This window comes from Aquila chrysaetos, chromosome 3, assembly GCF_900496995.4.
Source record: "Aquila chrysaetos chrysaetos chromosome 3, bAquChr1.4, whole genome shotgun sequence".
In the NCBI taxonomy this organism is placed as follows: domain Eukaryota; kingdom Metazoa; phylum Chordata; class Aves; order Accipitriformes; family Accipitridae; genus Aquila; species Aquila chrysaetos.
Genome location: NC_044006.1, coordinates 24,094,820 through 24,114,714, shown reverse-complemented (window position 1 = coordinate 24,114,714; position 19,895 = coordinate 24,094,820). Strand labels below are relative to the sequence as shown.

The 19,895-nt window shown below is 47.2% G+C and overlaps 1 protein-coding gene and 1 long non-coding RNA gene across 5 annotated transcripts; one reads left to right on the top strand and one right to left on the bottom strand.

Moving 5' to 3' along the window:
• The first annotated feature begins 41 nt into the window (after positions 1 to 41).
• SLC6A20 (solute carrier family 6 member 20) lies at positions 42 to 19,284 on the top strand. 4 transcript variants are annotated; one of them, XM_041122092.1, is made up of 12 exons: positions 42 to 2,072; positions 2,193 to 2,353; positions 10,507 to 10,647; positions 11,242 to 11,333; positions 11,944 to 12,171; positions 13,471 to 13,581; positions 13,973 to 14,214; positions 15,127 to 15,289; positions 15,776 to 15,980; positions 16,759 to 16,918; positions 17,964 to 18,129; positions 19,083 to 19,284. In XM_041122092.1, exons 3-12 carry the CDS (start codon positions 10,533 to 10,535, stop codon positions 19,230 to 19,232), a joined length of 1,632 nt encoding a protein of 543 aa, XP_040978026.1. In that variant the 5' UTR covers positions 42 to 2,072; positions 2,193 to 2,353; positions 10,507 to 10,532; the 3' UTR covers positions 19,233 to 19,284. The 4 variants fall into 4 exon arrangements, with proteins under 4 accessions (XP_040978026.1, XP_029866485.1, XP_040978027.1 ...); XM_030010625.2 differs by lacking the exons at positions 42 to 2,072; positions 2,193 to 2,353 and adding an exon at positions 2,378 to 2,647; XM_041122093.1 differs by lacking the exons at positions 42 to 2,072; positions 2,193 to 2,353 and adding an exon at positions 5,364 to 5,714.
• Positions 6,612 to 19,086, bottom strand: LOC115339950. Its single transcript, XR_003922873.2, has 5 exons — positions 18,845 to 19,086; positions 16,995 to 17,307; positions 16,620 to 16,903; positions 11,217 to 11,676; positions 6,612 to 8,146 (listed from the first exon to the last, which is right to left on the bottom strand). It is a non-coding gene; the product is annotated as an uncharacterized LOC115339950 (long non-coding RNA).
• Positions 19,285 to 19,895: the final 611 nt, after the last annotated feature.

Here is a 19,895-nt window from a genome sequence, read left to right as displayed (position 1 = left end):
AGAAAGGAGTGGCAGATCAGCAAAGAATGTTGCTAGAAATGCAAACATGTAAATTACAGATTCATGCTCAAAGCCACACCACATCAAACAGCTGTAAAAACGTGTACCAGTGGCACGGCTGGGAAAAGGCTGGGGGGGGCAGGGGTATTACAGAAACTGGCATTTAATAGTGCTCATCTCAGGAGCTGCTTGAACTGAAATGGATCGTTTTTCCTCATTCTTTCTCAAACGAGCAAAGCTGTTAAAATTGCTCAAGGAGTGATGTGCCAGTCCAATCTGCCATACACTTGCAGTCTGTAAATTCTTTTGTTGTTCTTTGCCCCCCACTGGTTAAACAAGATTGGTTTGGGATGAAGTCCTGTGTCTGTAGCATGATATTATTCCTGTAGCACAATAGTAGAGCTTTATGGGGTGACATACTCCTCATGCAGGAATTAAAAATAATAATAATAATAATGAAAGGTATTATTTTGCCCCTTGTACAGTCACTAAAATATTAAGTTCTTAATAGGGATGTGCCAAAGAGCTTTCTGGCCTGTGTTTGCTCAGAGCAATTATGTTGACACCAACAGGAGTACTTACCTGGGTGAATATTGTGTTTTTCTTTGTAATACAACTCTTTTTAATATTTCTAAAATGGCAGGTAAATGGTGAAGAAAGGCAGAGAATCTCATGACTTCTGGTGGTCTTTTCTGATAAATCTTTGGCTGTTGACTTAGCTAGAATCTTGACTCTGTGATAGGCCTTTGTTATCTGCTTAGAAACCATCTCAACTAGAAAGTACACTATCAACTTCAGTATATGGATAGGTCTCAATGAAATAAGTTGGCTGTAGGCAAGCATGGTTACAGACCTTGTTATCTCTTCAAATGAGTAAGGCAAATCTTGTAGAGGACTGTGCAGTGCAAAATTGAAACCCTGACTTTGATTACTTTCATTTATTTGCGGATTGCCAGTTTAGTGAGTATGAGATCAGTGTGATGCTCTCATTGGTTTGTGTTGCACAATGGCTAAGTAAAGGTCTTGTAGAGCTCTTGATGAAAAATACATCATCTGTCAAAGATGAGGTATCTGTCAAAGAAGACCTGGAGCATTATACAGTAGCAATTCTCTCTTTGTTGAGATAGGTACAATATTTTGAAGATGGAGATGACATCTGAACCTCTCCTGACAGTGTCTGATGTTTCTAAAACTTCACTTCTTTCCCTGAGGTGTAAATTCTAATTGCTTTTACCAGCCTTTGTTCTTCAGAATTTCATTATACTGCTCAGATAGACACCATCCATTTCTTCCTCTTCAGCTGTTAATTCCCTACTTGTGCCTGAAGGGAATGTTTAAAAAGAAAATTTCTCTATAACTGGCTGATCTGCAGGGATCAAATCTCTTTCAAGCTGGGTGGGGTTTTTTTGCTTGCAGACAGAAGAATATTTTCTTTGGGAATGAAATCTAGGCAGCTCATCTTCACTAGTATTGACTCTGACAGCTAGCAACCAACCCTATGCTCTAACTGTGACTTGAGTTCAGAGGTTGATTGTTAATAAATGAGCCAGCAGTGCTGCATGCTACCATCTTAATGAGACAGTACATTACCCAATGTTCTTTAACTGTTCATAAAGTACTCCTTAATCTGTTTTTTCTCTTGTAGATAATAGCCATTTTTTAAAGTGTCCTAAGATGAATGCTAATATGTATTAACACTTAAACTGCAAGCGCTCCTCTTTATCTGATAGACTGATGTAAGGACAGCTGCAATTTGGACAGTTCCCACATACCTTGCTTTTGGGAAACCCACACTCATCTGCCAGGCACTTAAATTTCAATCCAGCCAAAAAGTTCTTATGATTCCTCAGTTTGATTTCCCTCTTCTGGCATTATCAAAGATGGCTCTTGGCTTCTGCGTGATACCAAATACTGTCAGACCACAGTGAAACGATTCTTACTGCCTCAGGAAACAAACGTGAATCGTCTTGGGATGTCACGTGCCTGAATGGATTAAGCTTAAAAAGTTCGATCTGTTCTAGGAGGATGTGCCTTCTAAAACATATTAAAAAACAATTTAATGTAATTTGAAGGTAAGTTTGTATGTGAGCAGGTAAGAATTGTTGTCGTAATTATTATTGTAAATGATTCTAACTGGCATTGAGCAGAGAATGTGCCCACAGGAGTTACCCTCTGACTGTTGATTTTGACAGTGTCCAAGTGAAAGCGTTGGCCCAGAATTCCTGCCCAGCTGTGGCTGCCTACAGACTCTCCCTGAAGGCACCTAGATCTGCCCTCCTTATCAGAGTCTCCTCTCAGACATATCCTGAAACATTAGGCAGCCTATTTGGGGTCAACTCTTCTCCAAATAAAGGCGGGTAGATAAACGTCATTCTGTTTCAGCAGTCTTAATATCTATAGACTTTTATTTTTTAATTATTTTTTCATTATTATTTTTAGGAACCTGTTAATGTAGTGTCTTGGAGTGTCCGTTTTAAGTGATGGTGATGCTGAGTGGTTGGTGCAGGACTCTGACGGGGCAGCTCACGACTGACAACTGCTGGTGAATAAGAGAGCGGCCCAGAGACCTCCTCAAACTGCAGGCAGGCTTTGACAGAGAGAAAGCATGAACTGGCAGAGGGCAAGCAGAACTGACTGAATAGGCCACGTAGCTTTTTTTTATTTTAGTGAGGTGCCAGTTTGTGGCTCTTTTGTTTTACACAGGCCAGTTCTGAGGTCTGGGTGAATTGGGTGCAGTTCTGTGAATCAGAACTGTGTTGAGTGCCCCTTCATGCAGGGAGTACCCTAAAAAACCCACACAGTCAGAAGATGGATAGAATTGTGGTGCTAAAGAAAAGCAAGGAAAATAAAGAGGGACTCTTCTCAGGTGTGCTTTTCTTGGGAGACTGAGGTAACGCAAAACAGTTTTAAGGGTGTTTAAGAGGCTGGATATGACTTCAGGGTGCAGACCTTAAGGGCATCATCTACAGTTTGGCACCAAGCAGCAAGTAGTAGTGATGAGCTGGAAGGAATAACTGCAATCCTAATAACTGCTTAGAGGAGTAACTGTAATCTCCAATAACGCATAGAGCAGTCACCCAACAGTTGTCATGGCCTATGAGTTGTCAAAGATCTGGAAATCCAGCTGGGTTCTTTCTTTCTCCTAAAGTAAGGAAACATGTAGCTTAGAGTAGCAACTGTGAACAGAAACAAACAGAAAAACTGTTAAGTAGGAGCTGCTACTCTCTTGGCTGTATATCTGCTTCCCTTGATAACATCACTAAAGATTTGCAGAAGCTGTGGAGACTCTTCCATCACTTCCCTTTGATGATCATCTAATATGCTAACAGCCAGCATGTTTCCATTTGGAAGTGGGTGCCTCCAGGAATGGCAGATACTAAACACCAGAGCTAGTCCCTGCCAATACTTTGTCCCTCTCCCACATGTCTGGCTCATCAAGGAAAGCCCAGAGGGTTTCTTTTTAAATTTAGGGGTTATATGCTACATGTTGGGTGTGGCATAATAAAGTCCAGGCTACCTGGTAGAATTATCTAGGATTTGTCTATACCAGACTTCTTCCACTGCTGCTTATTATTCCTTCCTCCCTTGTTTCCATCTCTTTTGCCAATAGAACTGTTAAGCTTCTCTCACACCCTCAAATCACGGTCCCCAACCTGTTGCTAGGACCGCAGGCTCCCTTTTTGTGTGATTTAAGTAGCTGGCAGAGGCGTTTGGCTTCTTACTGTACTGGCATCAAGAGACGCAAACCCAGGATTTTTAGTCAGTACCTTCACCTAAGTACTTCCAATTTTGCTTCAGTGAGAAATGGGATTCTCTGCTTTGTTTACTAGCTTCTGATTAGGTTTACATAGGGCAGTTCTCATGCTGTCCCATCAGTCCCTGGCCTGCTGTGGAAGTGAATCCCTGCCCTTCTCACCCACTCCCCCAAACCTCACACTCTCAAATTTGTTAGGTACTGGGGGAAAAAATTCTTACTAATCTTCCTTTAACATGAGCAGTGAAATGATCAAAAGTTCTTGCCATGTGTCTATTAGAGGCTTATCTTTGTCCCTGAAGATAAAGCCCAGGTCTTCCCCCAACCCAAATGAAGGAAGTTCAAAGGAGATAAAATCTTGAATAGCATCAGAAAGAGCATATTGATTATCTATCATCTGAGGTGTATATGGAAAGTCCCACAGCCAGAATTCCTGAGTGTTACCTGTTTAAATACCTTTAAATATATTTAAGCCTGTCTCTCAAGGAGCCACTGGATGACAGGCACTTTGCTGGCTGCCTATGAGCATAAAAAAAACCCTCATAGTAGTTTGTGATCCAAGCTGCTTATGAGACTGACATTTGTGAGAGAGGCAAGGATTCGTTTCATTGCATCTGAACTTCCTGATCTGGCCTGACCCGAGCTGAGGACACTACACCTCTCTGCCTGCACAGTCTCCCCAGTCCATTAGTAAACTAGTTTGAAATGTAATGGGAAGGAGGTACAGAGCCAAGGAAATGTTTAACTTGATTATGCTCATCAGTAGCAGTAATCTATTCATACGGAAGCATCCCAAGTGCTAGTGATGTGCTGGGTTTTTTTAAGGCTGTCCTGTCTGTGAGTTATTAAATGCTGTAAGTTATTTATAAGCATCATTTGTAATAAATCCCACTAGCAGTGATGGACGTTTAACGTTTTAATAATTTGCAAAAGTCTTTGTGATGTAGGACAGCTAACGTATCTGCAGCTTCTCAGTGTACGTCCTTCAGTTTAATAGCTTATGGATCTAAAATTACCTTGGATTTTTCCTTCCAGCAGAATTCAGGTTTACCCATGAGACATATTTCCAGGGCTAGCTGGCATGTCTTGCCTGCAGAATTGCAACAAGAACTGCAAGGATGTTGCAGAAGAGCCACAAGCTCCCTCAAAACTATTCTGGAAGGGTTTGGCAAACCCTGATGTTTTCCAATGACAACCTCCATTTCTAGCAGCACAAAAACGTGCTGCGAAGAATGGATTCACTCATGAGAGATGCGTAAACCTCTTGCAGTCACCTTTTCTAGCACGCAAAAAAGTAGTGTCCTGCTTTGTGACTTTGCTACTACAGGTGGCTGGTCAGCAAGTCCACCAGACTGGTTCTCCTCGTCTCAGCAGTGCTGCACAATATACTCTGCAGTTTGGGCTGATGTCCAAAGGCCCCGTGGTAGGGGTTCTCACCCGCACCCGCAGCTGGATGCCTCGGCTCTGCCAGTGCCTGATGGGATGCTGGAGCAGCACACACAGTGCCGGCAGGGAGCAAGTTCCTGGCGCTGGAGGAGTGAGACTGACAGCAGCTGAGCGAGTCTTACTCGTAAAATGGACCTGAAAGGTGCTCAGTCCTGGCCTGAAAAAAACCACATTTAGACAGAGGAAGGAGGTTGAGTCCTTGGCTTGTTCAGTCCCTTTTTATTGCTACAGACGCTGCCGGCAGCCTCCTTCACTGGGAGACCTGTCTGAAGTGGTTGAGCTCAAAGTGTACCTTGGCAGGGGCCCAAGGTCCCAGGGTTCATGTTGAGATCTGGCATCTCAGTGTGCGTTCAGACGACCCAAAGGCCTCCTAGGTCCTTCTGCCTCCACAGTGGGCCACAGACACCGTCTCCCAGTGGCCTTTGTATATATTTGGTCCCTGCTGCTTGAAAGTATTTTAAAACAGCAACCCCTCAGAAAAGTTCATCTGCAGCAGTGGAGTTTGAGCATGAAGGTAAGTGAAAAGAGACTGGGCTATTTCAGGCTCTCATACACATGCAGAGCAGTAGAGGGAGGGTAGTATTCCTGGAGGGTCAAACTTGAGTGTTGTACTCGAGGCTGCAGCAGGCTGGGCACCTGCATGGCTGGTAGGGACTGTTTCAAGGCCACTTTGGGAACTGGGGAGTGTGCTGGGCTGGTTGGGGTGAGCACCAGCGCACAAATGAGTGATGGGATGTCTGAGGACCTGTTTAGGGCAAGGGACGCTAGGAGTAAAAGGCAGCTCTGACAGTCACTAAGCCCAGTCCTAATGGTGTGGGAACCCCTTCCCTATGTTATCAAATCCAAGCTGGTGCCTCATGCACATGAATGCCACTCCTAGGGAAGAGAGCCCTGTGGGGAAGGAGTGTCCCATTTCCAAAACCAAACTGCAGCCCCAGTGTTATTTCCTCCCAGTGTCAAGTCAGCATGTGAGCCGATAAAAATCCCTGTGCTCACATCCTTCCCAGAAATGCCAGTCAAAACCCAAGCAGCTATTCACCCAAAGTACCAATTTTATAGTTCTGTCTGTGTCTATAATCTATTTACCAGCATTCCTACTTCAGTATGTGCCTGTTAATAAGATTAGTAATTAAAAAGCTTGATAGGAATTGGCAAGCATAGCTTCTCCGCCTTTCCCTCCCCTCCAAGCCGGGCTGGTGTGGAGTCTGAGGCAGGGCTGGCAGAGTACCTGAAGGAGTGAAGGCAGGAAGGCTGTGCTGAAACTTCTGCCTGCCAGTAGGCAATGGAGAAATCCCGGCCGCTATGGGACAATCCTCTGCAGTTTGTTTTTGCCTGCATTTCCTATGCCGTAGGGCTGGGAAATGTGTGGAGGTTTCCATACTTATGTCAGATGTACGGAGGAGGTAAGTGTGGTTTATGTTTCTTGCTTCCCTCGAGGAGGAGTGTGGCAAGCTTTAAATCCAACAGTATGTTGTCCATGCTACACCCTGTCCACCCAGCAAGGTCCAGGGCAGAGTAGGAGGTCAGGCTTTTTGTTGGTGTGCAATCTCTTCTATTGCTGCTTTATTTTACATATTCTTTAGTATAAGGCTTTTACCTGACAGCTGCCCCAATATAGTGGCACTCATTTCCTAGAAGTGCAATGAAATAGTGGGAAGGCCCGTGTTTTCTTAAAGGATGGAGGTAGAGTGAGAGATGTAGGTCCACATGGTGTTAATTTATTACTTTCTTGCCCCGTTGAACCACTCTGAAGGCATCAGAAACTAGTTCAGTTCCTTGTAGGTTCACATATGGGGACTTGGAACATACTGAGAAGGGGAGATGCCTACGCTGATTTAATTTAAGGATCAGCTGTATCCTTTCAAGTTTCTGTCATCAATGTGTTGTCTTTTATACAAAGCCTTACTTTAGGAAGTGATAACTGGGCTGCGAATCTGCCTTGAAGTTGGCTGAAACTCCTTAATCGACAGGAGTTCTGCAGCTAAAGCCTCCCGGGAAGCTTTGAAAACAGGGAATGAATTGGTTTGGGCTCCAGAAAAAGGCTCTTTGAAAGTTTATCCTTCTCCAAGGTCCAAAGTGAAGAAAGGTGATGTCTGTATTGTATACCAGCCACAGATGTTCTTCCTTAGAAATCAAAAGTCAGCTAATTAGATTAATTAAAACCAAACACTAATAATCTCTTCTAGTATACAGCTACCACTGGTTAATGACCATGTTTTGAATAATCCTTAAAGAGATCCTGTCTTTATAAGACATCCCAGTATTATACTGATTCTCGCACTGCATCCATTGTCATAGTGTTGGACGCATCTCAGTTGGGCATTAAGTAAGTGACACAATGAGCATCTGCTTCATTTGCTTCTGGTCTGCTTCCACCTTTTCTTCCTTTCAGGAAGAAACATACTGAGGTGTTTGAGTGCTTTTTGCTTGTTTTGTGCTTGTTTTGTTGGCTTGTAGCTTACTTCTAAATAGACATGTGGTGGTAGGAGTTGGTTCATGCTGGTTTTTGAAAAGCCAGCTCAGCACTGGGACTGCATCAGAGCTGCTCTCTGGGATCAGGTCAGAAAAATCCAGGTAATACAGTGGGTGAAGTTACAGTAGAGGCTAGATGCTGCAGTGGCTGAAGCTTTCTTAGATGGTTCAGGTAGCAGACGTGACAGACATGCTGCAATTCTGGGTGTATTCTTCTACACAGATGCTTTTGAGGGTAAAGACTTCATGTCTGACAATGAACTCTAGCACAAAGCTTAAAATGCAAGTGTTTCTGTATGCAGTTGAACTGCATGTGATTAGTTCACTAGCAGCCTATCCTGGCAGACATCCTGAAGGCAGCAAAACTCAGACACTGGGGGGGGGCTCTGCGTGCTTTAGCTTATCAGCCATCAGCAGTGTAGTAGATGGTGAAAATTCTATGAAATGCAACCAAAACTGGAACACTTGATTAACCTGAAAAAAAAAGATTAAATGAACCCAAGTATTTTCTGAAAAGTGTGTTTTTTATAAGAATAGTTTCTCCACTATTTTTATCCTCCCTGGTTAAATTTCCCAGGGGAGAGGCAGCTGTCCCTACTGTGAAACTAAAAATCCTGACAGCAGGCTTTGCTTTTCTTAATTGTTTTTCGCTGCCCTCTTAAAAAGGATTCAGTGGCTTTCCAGGGGTCTGCAAAACACATGCAGACAAAACACTGTTTCAGGAATTTAAAAGCTGGATATGCCAGAGACTGAGCTTGGGGGGGGATGCCAGCAACTGCTTGTTTGGCATCTTCCTTGTAGAAAAGCACAGAGCCAGTCCCTGTCCTGCCCAGCAGAGCAATAGGGCCTTTATTGCTGATGATACTCATAAACAGGATATCTGCAGACTTTACAACCTCCTGTCTTTCTGTTCATCAGCACATTGTCTCTTTCTCCTTGCTCTCCTCCAGAGAGCTTGACCTGAGCAGAGGTGGGGGTTCAGACCTCGTAGGTGCAGTTAGTCTGCCCGTAAGCAGGCTGGGCCAGGCTGAAGTGACACTGGGGTGGGTTTACAGCAGGGTGGGTGCTCAGCAGTGCTTGACCCTGAGTGAGGAAGCCCCTGGGCACCAGGCGGGATGCTGAGCAGAGGCGAGGGTGTCGCTGGCCAAGCCCGGTGCCTCGACCAGACCCACGGCACACTCCACATGTTGTGCCAACTGCAGGGGTCTGGCGTGGGAGCTGGTTTTTGCAGGCAGTTGGCACTGTAGGGAGAAACGCTGGGTGTAAATGAGCAGGGACGTCAGTGGAGCTGTGCTGGTTCATGGCGGATAAGGAACTGGTTCATATGGCTGCCCTGAGTCACTTTTAGATGAGCCATTTTGGTTCAACCCTGTAGGGAAAGTAGTGTTGGGAGCAAGAGCTGCGTGCAAACAGAGTGCAGAGCAAGGGGCTCAGTCCCGGCACCCCCAGCTGCAGGGGGACATTGGGGTGAAGAACAAGCCTGAAGGCACTCTTCCTCCTTGCAAGGTGGCAAAGCCAACGCCAAGCACGTGGCAATGCTGCTGGGAGGGTGAAAAAGCCTTTGCAAAGGGCCTAATGCTGATTTCCCCCCGTCATATGTGGCAAAACTCCCCTCGGTGGCTGCTGGGGCAGCTCGCACCCTGCTGGGACAGAGCTGCTGTGGGAGCTCTTAAACCTCCAACAGCTCCCTTGCAGCATGGGAAGTTATCTAACAGACTAACAAAGGGGTTGTTAATAACAAGAGAGCCAGGAGGTGGGAAATTAATTCCCAGAATAAACCGGATTATTGCTTGGTGTTTATTTCCAGTTCTTTGCCTCAGTCACTCCCCAGAGTTCATTCCTCCATGGTGCTGCACAGAGCCCATTGCAAGGAATGTTAATGCCACAGATTAAATCCTAAATAAGAGATATTTACGTAAATATTTTTGGCTTGCTGTAAAAAGGGAAGCAGGAAAGCCTTCACAAAAATCCAGGTTTTGACTCAGTCAGCAGCTCTTTCTGAAGTGAGCCCCAAGTCGAGGACAAGGATTTTTTTTTTTTTTTTTTTCCCCCAGCAGAAATTTAAGCCAAAGTGCATCCTGGTTGCCAGGTGGGAAGGTCCTTTCCCCTCCCTCACTGCCAACCTGCCCATTCCTGTGGGTCTTAGTTCGGGGGAAGCAGGTATGAGCAGATGTGGGGTGGGAGGAGGCTGTATGCCTCCTTCCCAGGGTCTGCTCCCGCAGGTGGGACCCTGGGGCAAAAGCCTTAACCCCTTTGCTGGTGCTTTGCATGGGAGTTTTGGGGGTTGGTTGTTTTTTTTAAGCCAGGCCAGACTTCAATATGTTACTCAAAACTCTCTATTCAACACAGATGTTGCTGTTACTTTTTCATTGAGCACTTTGGCTCTGCCGCTGAACGCCACACATTAAGTAAATCTTTCCCTCGTCCTCCTTCTCTCATTATCTTTTACAAGGTTTGGCTGGGGGTTAGTTACCCTTTAACAGCCCCAGCCCCGAACATTGCTCAAACCGCCCGCAAAACACCTGAGCAGCCCTGTCATGCCAGGGTGGTGACCAGCACAGTTTAACAGCAGAAATCCCAGCTCTGCCAAGTGCCTGCGGAAAATTCCCTGGGCCCAGGCGCTCGGCACCCACTGGCACCTGGGACACCTCCCGAAACCCTGTGAAATGTCCTTCAGGGTTGGGCCGTGCCCATAATACACAAGGTGCCCGGAGAGGACCCAGCCCCCGCCAGCTCCTGGGACACTGATGGGGCGATTTGACCACAAATAGGGCAACATGATGTTTATTATGCTGCTGATCTGCTGAAGGCTGTCTGTTGGGTTTTTCTTGCAGGTGGCTTTTTGATCCCATATTTTATCATGCTGATAGCTGAGGGGATGCCGCTACTCTACTTGGAGCTGGCTGTGGGGCAGCGCATGCGTCGGGGCAGCATCGGTGCCTGGAAAATAATAAGCCCCTACCTCTGCGGCGTCGGTATGTTCTCATCTTTAAGTGTCTGGGGATCACAGGTAATTTTTGAATGGAGAGCTTTGTCTTCCAGAGAAGAAACCAGGCAGGAGCTGGGGTTTTACTGAGTCTCACCAGGCTGAGCAAAGCAGTTATCCAGACACCTCATGGCATGCATTCACCCCATCCCTTGATGGGCATTGGGGCCAGACCCCAGCTCACTGTGCTGGGCCCCTGGACTCGGTGTGAGTCCCCCTGCCCTCAGGAAGACTGCCAAAATCATGGTGTGAAGGCCAGCACTAAACCCAGGCCCTGGGGCTGCCTGCACTGGGCTTTGACCCCAAGAGCATCTTCGCAATAAGCTCAACATGGAGTGATAAAACAGTGCCTTAATTTCCTACCATTGCTGCCTACCGTTTACCAATGTCCACTCTTAGCTATGTTGTTACGTTATCACATTACCCTGGTAACTCAAACTGTCGTTAATTTGCTTACACATTTTATTTTTAACCCTGATGGGAGGAGGAGGCAGCTGCAGTGGTGGGTGCATGTCCTGTGCTGACCACGGTGCCCCTCCTCGGGGTTTTGCCACTGACCGAGTGCCTCCCTCCATGCCCGCAGGTGTTGCCAGTGTCATCGTCTCCTTCTTCCTCTCCATGTACTACAACGTGATAAATGCCTGGGCCTTCTGGTACCTCTTCCACTCCTTCCAGGTGTGTGGGTGCCCGGCGGCACAGCTCGGCCCCGCTGTGGCTGCGGAGGGTCGCAGTGGCGTTGTATTGGTGCTGGATGTTGCATGATGGCACCTTCGTCAGCTGGGGTCGAGGGGTGGGGCGGGCAAAAGCTCCAGAAACCCTCCAAGCGCTTTTCTGGGAGGAAAAATGAGGCAGTGGTGTCCCCCTCCAGGAGCTCCCCAGGGGCATTGCAGTGTCTTCTCCTCACCACGAAACACAGGTCGAGGCCAGGCCCATGATGCCTTGCTTGCATATGCCTTGGCAGCCATGGTGTCCTGCACCCTGGGATGGGTCTGTCTGAAGGCAGGGGAGAGGGTTGGCCCTGGGGGAGAGGATCGGAGAGGGTCATTCCCAGGGGAGAGGGTCAGAAACCATCAGTCCTTGGGGAGAAGGTCATCCCCAGGGGGGAGAGGGTCAGAAGAGATCATCCCCAGGGGAGAAGGTCATCCCCAGCAGCACAATGTGGAGACAAGCAAGGCCCGGGCAGAAAGCCACCCTCCTTGCCTTCATCCCCCCCGTCCCCCACTGGCACCCTGGCTCTCCCCACCATGCTGACAGCAGGCGCTCTCCCCATGTCCCTCCCTCCCAGGACCCCTTGCCGTGGGCCACCTGCCCCCTGAACAGCAACCGTACCGGCTATGAGGACGAGTGCGAGAAGACGTCGTCCACCCAGTACTTCTGGTACCGGCAGACCCTGAACATCTCTCCGTCACTGGAGGCCAGTGGGAACGTGCAGTGGGAGCAGGCGCTCTGCCTGACACTGGCCTGGCTGGTGGTCTACCTCTGCATCCTCCGTGGCACTGAGTCCACCGGCAAGGTGAGAGGCGGGGGCAGCCCCACTGAGCCCGGGCAGGGCCTGGGGAGAATAAATGAGTGCCAGAAGGCAGCGGCTGTGGCTGCTGTTACTTGGGGTTATGGCATTTCCCCTGGAGCAGCCAGCCCCGCTGCCTCTGCCACCCTGTTAAGTTGCAGCTGAAGAAGGCTCAACCAAAACACTGAGCAATATTAAAAAAAAAAAAAAAGTCCAGAAAAGTCCTTTAATTGCAGCCACCTCTGCTGCAAAACCAGCCACCAGGCTGCTGGCCCTGTGGAAAGCTGTCTGCCACAGCAGAGCCGTGGCAGGAGACATCTATTCCTCAGTCTTTGCAAGAAAAAAAAAAAAGACGTCTACTGGGCATTTTGCTCACTTTTTATTCACAGCAGAAGTTATGGGCAAGGGGGAAAAAAACAGTGTCCTGGCTGAGCCTGCACTAAGAAGTAAGCTGAGGGCTGTAATCCCCAAATCGTCTTAGCCGAACGCAGAAAGCCAAGAGACTGTAAACTAAGAATAACCTCTTAAACTTGTTGCAGCTGGCTTTGGGGGCAAAAAAGAAATAAATAGCCAAGGAGCACTGAAACAGCATCATGAAGGCAGGGTCTTGTTGGGGAGGGCACGGGGGGCTTCCACTGCATTCCTTGTGCCAGAACAGCAGCGGGTTATCTAAGTTTCTGGGTGAGCTATTGGGGTACATGCCAGCAAAGATCAGATTCTCCCTTTTTGTTTTTTTTCTGCAAGTGGCTTTTTCCAATGTGGAGACTGAACAGTTAAGATTCAAATTCAGGGGTTTGATCAAAAGCTCATGGAAGACAACTGAAAGACTTAGTTCCCCCCATCCTCCATCTGGGTTACACTAAGTTAAAGTCTTTTTCCCATCTGAATTAAAATAGTTTGATTTTTCACCTTTTATGAGGCCTTCCTCCAGAGCAGATGATGGATAACCTTTGCCTAATGAGTTTGTGTAGATAGTTGCAAACTGGTGTTACTCCACTAAATGCTGCAGAACTGAGTTTGTAAACGCTGCAAGTATTTTAGATTTTGTTCTTATTTTTCCAAAGAGAAGACCCTGGGAACAGAAGCACAGGTCTTCATTATTTATAAAAACTTGTCTCCCAAAAGCCCAGATCTAAAGTTAGATTTATCTGAAAATATTTCTTTGAAGATTAATACAAGGTAACAAACACAGTAGCGGAAACTATTTATGTAAAGTAAGTTGGACTGACCATAGTAGATTAGCTCTGTCTTATGTATTCTTTACATATTACAATTTTACAAGGTATTTCCCCCTCCTTCCCCCAGGTTGTCTACGTAACAGCCTCTTTGCCATACTGTGTTCTCATCATATACCTCATCAGAGGATTAACACTTCATGGAGCTGTGAACGGGCTTGTCTACATGTTCACACCAAAGGTACAGAAAAATAATACTGAATTTTTCATGAAATGTTATTAGTTACCAAACATGTAGGTTTTTAAAAGGTGGTGATGCTCCTTTTCCTTATATTGAATTTTTGCAGCAGCAGCAGCTTAGGTCAGGCTGTTGGAAACTGCAGCTGAGAGTGGCTGGAGGCTGTTCTGCCACAGTGCCCATAAGCTGCTTGCTTTCTCTTGCAGAAAAAGACCTGCGCATTAACGTAACCTGTAGCATACTACTTTCAGACTGAGCAGTAACCCTGCCCAGAAAACACCCCTGAGCTAAAATGGGTGCATGAAGGGGCCTGTCCCCATCCCCATCCCTGCAGGCTGCACCGGGCATCTGTCCGCAGCTTCATGCTCCCGCTCTCCCCATCTGGTTTTTGCAGCTGGAGCAGCTGTCGAACCCTAAGACATGGATCAGCGCAGCCACGCAGATCTTCTTCTCGCTGGGCCTAGGCTTCGGGAGCCTCATTGCATTTGCCAGCTACAATGAGCCCACCAACAACTGCGAGAGGCACGCCATCATCGTCTCACTGATCAACAGCACCACATCCATATTTGCCAGCATTGTGACTTTCTCCATCTATGGCTTCAAGGCGACATTTAACTACGAAAGCTGTATAAACAAGTAAGAGCCTGGTATTTCACTTGTTATTCACCGCAAGCCTTTCTGGGGAAGGTAAGAGGGGAGGTAAATAAATAACAGCATGCAGTGCTGCCAGGGTTGCCCCGAGATCAGATCTGATACTGTTCTAATAAAGCTAATGGTGCTATTTAAAGCGATGAAGGCTGAGATGAAAGGTCAGGGCGGGCTTGCTTTTTGACACCTGGGTGCCACTTCCAGGCATGGGCCAGGTCGAGAGGATGCGTTTGCCTGGGCAAGTCACAGCGGCGCCTTCCCCTGTGCCCTGGTCCTGGCACATGCTTCAGGGGAGTGGGGGTGGGGGCTGATTAATAAAATGCAGCAATGCTCAGATCCCCCCCTTTAAGGCTAAGCCCTGTGCCAAAAGCTAAGCCTCCTCAGCGGCGATGGTCTGGAGGTGCCCAGCAGCCTGCAGGATCGTGCCCCAGGGCAGCAAGCTCACATGCGCTTCCTGGCACAGGGCCTGCGGCAGTTACACTTTTACTCATATTTTTTTACAGCTTTCAATCTATCTGCTGATCAGAGAGGAAATCAGAGCTGCTAGTCCCTGCTCGTTGCCAAAAGGCTCGTTAAATTGGTGGGGTGTGGACGTGAGACCGGAGGGCAAAGGGGAAGAGACGCCAGCCGGCACTGGCTGGCACCCAAAATACCTGCCTGGGAGCAGCAGTGTGGGCGCAGGAGCTGCTCCCTCCAAAGCAGAGATGAGCGCAAGGTCGCCCACGTCCCCACACCATGCTGGAAGTGCCGAAGCTCCCACCTGGGGAGACCAGAGCCTTGGGGCTGGCAGAGCATCCCTGCATGGTGGGGGGGGGTGATGGGGAAGGGGACAAGGCGTAAAGCCAGCCTCAATTTTATACCGTGGCTTGAAAGCCATTAAATTCCGGTAATCTTTCCCAGGGTGATCCTGCTGCTGCTGAATGCTTTCGACCTGGAGGAAGGCTCTTTAACAGCAGACAACCTCAACGAGATGAAAGACTACCTCATGGCCACCCACCCACAGGAATACGCCCAATTATCGCCACAGCTTAAAAACTGCAGCTTGGAAGCTGAACTAGATACGGTGAGTCGCTGCTTTGTGCTGGCACCTGGGCTTCACTCTCTCCTTTCCCCCCACGGAGCCCGGGCAGCCCCTCAGCCCCACATGGGCACATCCGCAGCCCCAGGAGCCGCCTGGCCAGGGGCTGTGGTGGGGCTCATTTCTACACCTCAGGATGGGGCAGGGGGCACTAGCTTAGCCCGACAAAGGGCTCACTTGGGTCATTCACAACTGAGCTGGGTGGCAATGCAGCAGGACTGCGGGCTCCAGCTGCGGGACAGGGCAGGTTGCAAAGGTTTGGGGCAAATGTTTTTGCTATGAGCAGCACTACGCCAGTTTCCATGCAGTTTGAATAAACTGGCAAAGATCTCATCTGCCTCTGCTGTGCAAAACCACTGTGGGTGTATTTTGTCATGGTGCAGGGTCAGTCTCTTATATCCCTGTTCTTATGTCCTTTACCGGGCTGAGGTGCTGCCCATAACTCACTTCTTCCCTGCTTCTTGCTGGCAGGCTGTCCAGGGGACAGGACTAGCATTTATAGTCTATTCTGAAGCGATTAAAAACATGGAGGTGCCCCAGCTGTACTCTGTCCTCTACTTCGTCATGCTGCTGATGCTGGGCATCGGCAGCATGCTGGGAAACACTGCCGCCATCCTCACGCCGCTGACCGACAGCAGGGTCATCGCCACCCGCTTCCCCAAGGAGGTGATCTCAGGTAAGCGCCCGCCACGTCGCAGTATAGGCCACACACTGAGAGCACGCGTGTGCGCAAAAGCTTTGGTGCTCCACAGCTGTGGAGGGTCCCTCTTTTGACCTCAGGTGGAGCAGGGGAATATCAAATACACTGGTGGAAGGGTTTGCCTGCCCTTGGGAAATCCTGCCCAGCCTGTACAGCACTTTTCCCTCGGGAGCTCTCAAAGCACTAGAGCAATCATGGCTGTGTATTTGCAGGCTTCCCAACACACCCCAGGTCCTTCAGACTGGTGTCTACTGCCCAGTGAAACTCAAAGGGCCAGGACAAATGTCAAGACACCTGCAGTGAGTGGCTCTTCCGTCACATCACCAGTATCCCAACTGTGAACCACCTCAGTCTTTGGCCAAAAGTGATACGCACTCCCATTTGGGCACAGAAATCGTTTGTCCCACATTAAAACCTGTTTTAGCTGGATGCCCAGCAGTTACAGCAGATGCTGCACACACATGGGACAAGGCTCTAGCCAAGACTTGGTTGTTTTGACCCTGCTGGGATGATGTGCTGTGACTGTGCACGTCTAAGGAGCAGCAGTTTAAAGATACACCAGCATAGTCACACACACACAGAGACAGGTCTTTTCCAAAGGGAAAAAAAAATTACCTTCCTCCTCTGAAAAAGCTGCTCCCCTGCAGAAATCAGTAGAAATCCCACCAGCTTTTTAGTCACAAGAAGTATGACATTTCCCCCATGCAATTAGATTTCCAGGTGTAACAGCAGGGTCCCTGTTTTATCCACGCAGGTGTTGTGTGTTTCATTAACTGTGTGATTGGCCTAATCTTCACCATGGAGGCCGGAAATTATTGGTTTGACATATTCAATGACTACGCAGCCACCCTCTCACTGCTGCTCATCGTGCTGGTAGAAACCATTGCTGTGTGTTATATCTATGGGATAAGAAGGTAAAAGCTTGAACCCTCCTTTCTTCACTGTGGGATAGCTGGGGAAGTGACCACTGGCCAAGAATAAAAATACTACCTTGGGCTAAATTTTTCTCCTACGCTATGGTACCAGCAAGGCGATGGGTGTCCCCCCTGCCCTGCAGCCTCCTCCAGGGCCTCAGGTTCAGGGCTGTGCGGGGGCCAGGCTGGGCTGACACCTTCTCTGCAGGCCAGGGAGTATTAATGAGCTGTACACACTGCTCCCTGCTCTTCTTGGCTTTGGTCTCCAAAGTACCTTCTGCCGAAACTCTGCTCCTCCTTTCACAGCAATTCAGTGCAAGCACAACAGTGCCAGTAAGTCTGGTTTCAAAGATGGTCACCTTGCACATCGCTGGTCTCCCAACTCATCCCTTGTGGGTAAAAGCAAGAATCAGCATCAGGAAAGGTTTTAAACAGCAGAGGTGTTTGTGCTCAGGGCAGCTAAAGGAAAAAGCTTTAGTATTTTCTGTCTTTTGTCTATTTGCTGCACAGTACGTGTACAGGCACCTATGCTGGTATTACATCCTTGATGAGTTTAAAGCCTTTGAGGCAGATCCAGGTTTCCTGTGTGATTTTAGGTACCATCCCCAGCATCAGTACTTCCTCAAAGAGAGTCACATAACAGTGCTGAGAACAACTCAACTACGCAAAAACAAGCAGTGTTTTCTCCACAGTAGTTAAGTGTCATTGCTTTTCCCTGCCAGCTTACAGCAATAACAGTCTGAACTTAAGACTCCAGGCAGAATTTGGTTGGGGCTTTTCCTGCTCTACCTGTTTCTAGCTACTGCTCTGCAGTTTGGGATCCTCTCGGAAGCCCTGCTATCTTTTTTATTTGATTTCAGCCTCACTGTATGATCCAGTTCTTCAGACAAGACCCCTCTGCTCATTACTCTTCTGGCCAACTGTACTCCCCTTTCCTATTTTACATATTTAATTCTGTAGGTGGTTTTGAAGTAACTCAGATCAAGGTATCGATTGAACGTATGCAGCTGTTCTCAAAAATATGTATTTTTGTTTTTAAACACAGATTTGAGAAAGATCTTTACACCATGATTGGACGCAAGCCAAACTGGTACTGGAAAATTATGTGGGCTTTTGCTAGTCCTTTGCTAATTATAAGCCTATTTATATTTTACCTCACTGACTATATCCTCACAGGAACGCTACAATACCAAGCATGGGATGCCACACAGGTAAAATAGTTTTGGTTTGTTGTTTGTTTTTTTTTTTAATTTATTTTTAACTTTCCTTAATTCCCGCAAGGACACAGCCTTCCTTCCTAACTACATTGTTCCACAAAACTGACTTCTGAAAGCTTGCAGCTGGAGCTGGGGCCATCCCTGGTAAGGTAAAATGGGGAGAACTTGACCTAGTGACAAAAATACAATGGTTCTGTAAAATGGACTCATTTCCCTCTACGATTCTTAATTGACCCCTTCAAACAGTAAATTGTATTTGTGTTGAAGACCCAAATATCATCTTAAAAAATACACTTTAAACAGAAAAATTACTTTCAAAGTATGGCATTTTGAACAAAATTAGTGGTGTTTTAACAGAACTGAGCTGCTGCTGGAATATAGTCTTCACTAATTTCCATATACTTTTTCTTCATGGCCAAAACACTTTTGTACTAATACTGAACTGTGTATTTATCACAGAGGAATTACTACTGGATAAGTAACCACTGGTTTCATAACCTTTTGTAGAAATGTTTTTAGCACACAGAAACAAATTATGCACACTGTTTTCGTGTTATCGCTGATTTGGGACCTGCAGTAGGCCTGCCCTGTTGACTAGGTGTCAGCATGAGCCCCACAGGCTCCAGGAGAGGAACACAGAGACCTGACAGAGGTCAGGGCTGAGCCATCTCATTAAGAAACACAAATCAAGCCAAAATCTGCTCTTTACCAAAGCTTGCAGAAGTTTTTCCCACTATTTTCGTCAGCAGCTCTGTTCTTGTTGTCAATTTTAAGCATGTATGGTTGGACAAAGAAAACCACCGAGGACAGTCATGGGCTGCTACAACCTGCACATGCTTCTCCGCTGTCCTGCTTAGATACACATGCGCAGCTTTGCTCCAGACCTGGCTCCAGGACCCTGAAAACCACCGATCCCACAGCTCCAACATTGCTTCTCTCCCTTGCAGGGGCAGCTGGTGACAAAGGATTACCCAAGCTACGCCCTAGCTGTGATCGGGCTGCTGGTGGCAGCATCCACCATGTGCATACCCCTGGGAGCACTAGTAACTTTTATAAGGAAGAGACTGAAGAGGGAAAGGGTTTCAACTGTTGCGTGAACGCCAACAGCTGGATTTGGGAAGACCTTACCCCCACTGTCAGTGACCGGGCACTTCTGGAAGACAGCAGCAACCATTATTTGTAGCAGCTATTTATAGAGTTGAGAATCGTGGGTGCTATATTGACCAAAAAGTGCTCTTAGGAGGTTCCACGATGGTTTGGAAAAAAAAGCTCTTCTCTAACAAGATGAAGCTTTAAAATGGCCTCTGTAAGAGAGGGAAAAACAGAAGAGCAGCTCACAAAATGCTAGCTAGTGCATATCAACCCATTACACAACATTAGGTAATTCTTTTCCACTCTGTTGTAGCACTGCCTATGTGGAAACATGAGCAACCAACTAAGCATGTTCCTGCACCAAAGTACCGGCAAACACCCTTGCCATTCAAGAAAGCCACGCTTAAAGCATGCATGTTATTTGAAATGACATCTGTATTTCATCAACAGATGAAACTGTCAAAGTCTTGCAATACAAATGTGATAGTCTCGTTCCTACAAGGGAAAAGTCAGTAGGATGGTATTTGAGATCAATGTGGCCAACACTGCTTCTTTCATACTTGTGTCCAGCAAAGCAGTTTGTTTATATATATTTATCTATACACACACACACACATATATATGAGCTGCAGAAGTTCTCTCACCTCCAGAAGAAGTAAACTTCCAAT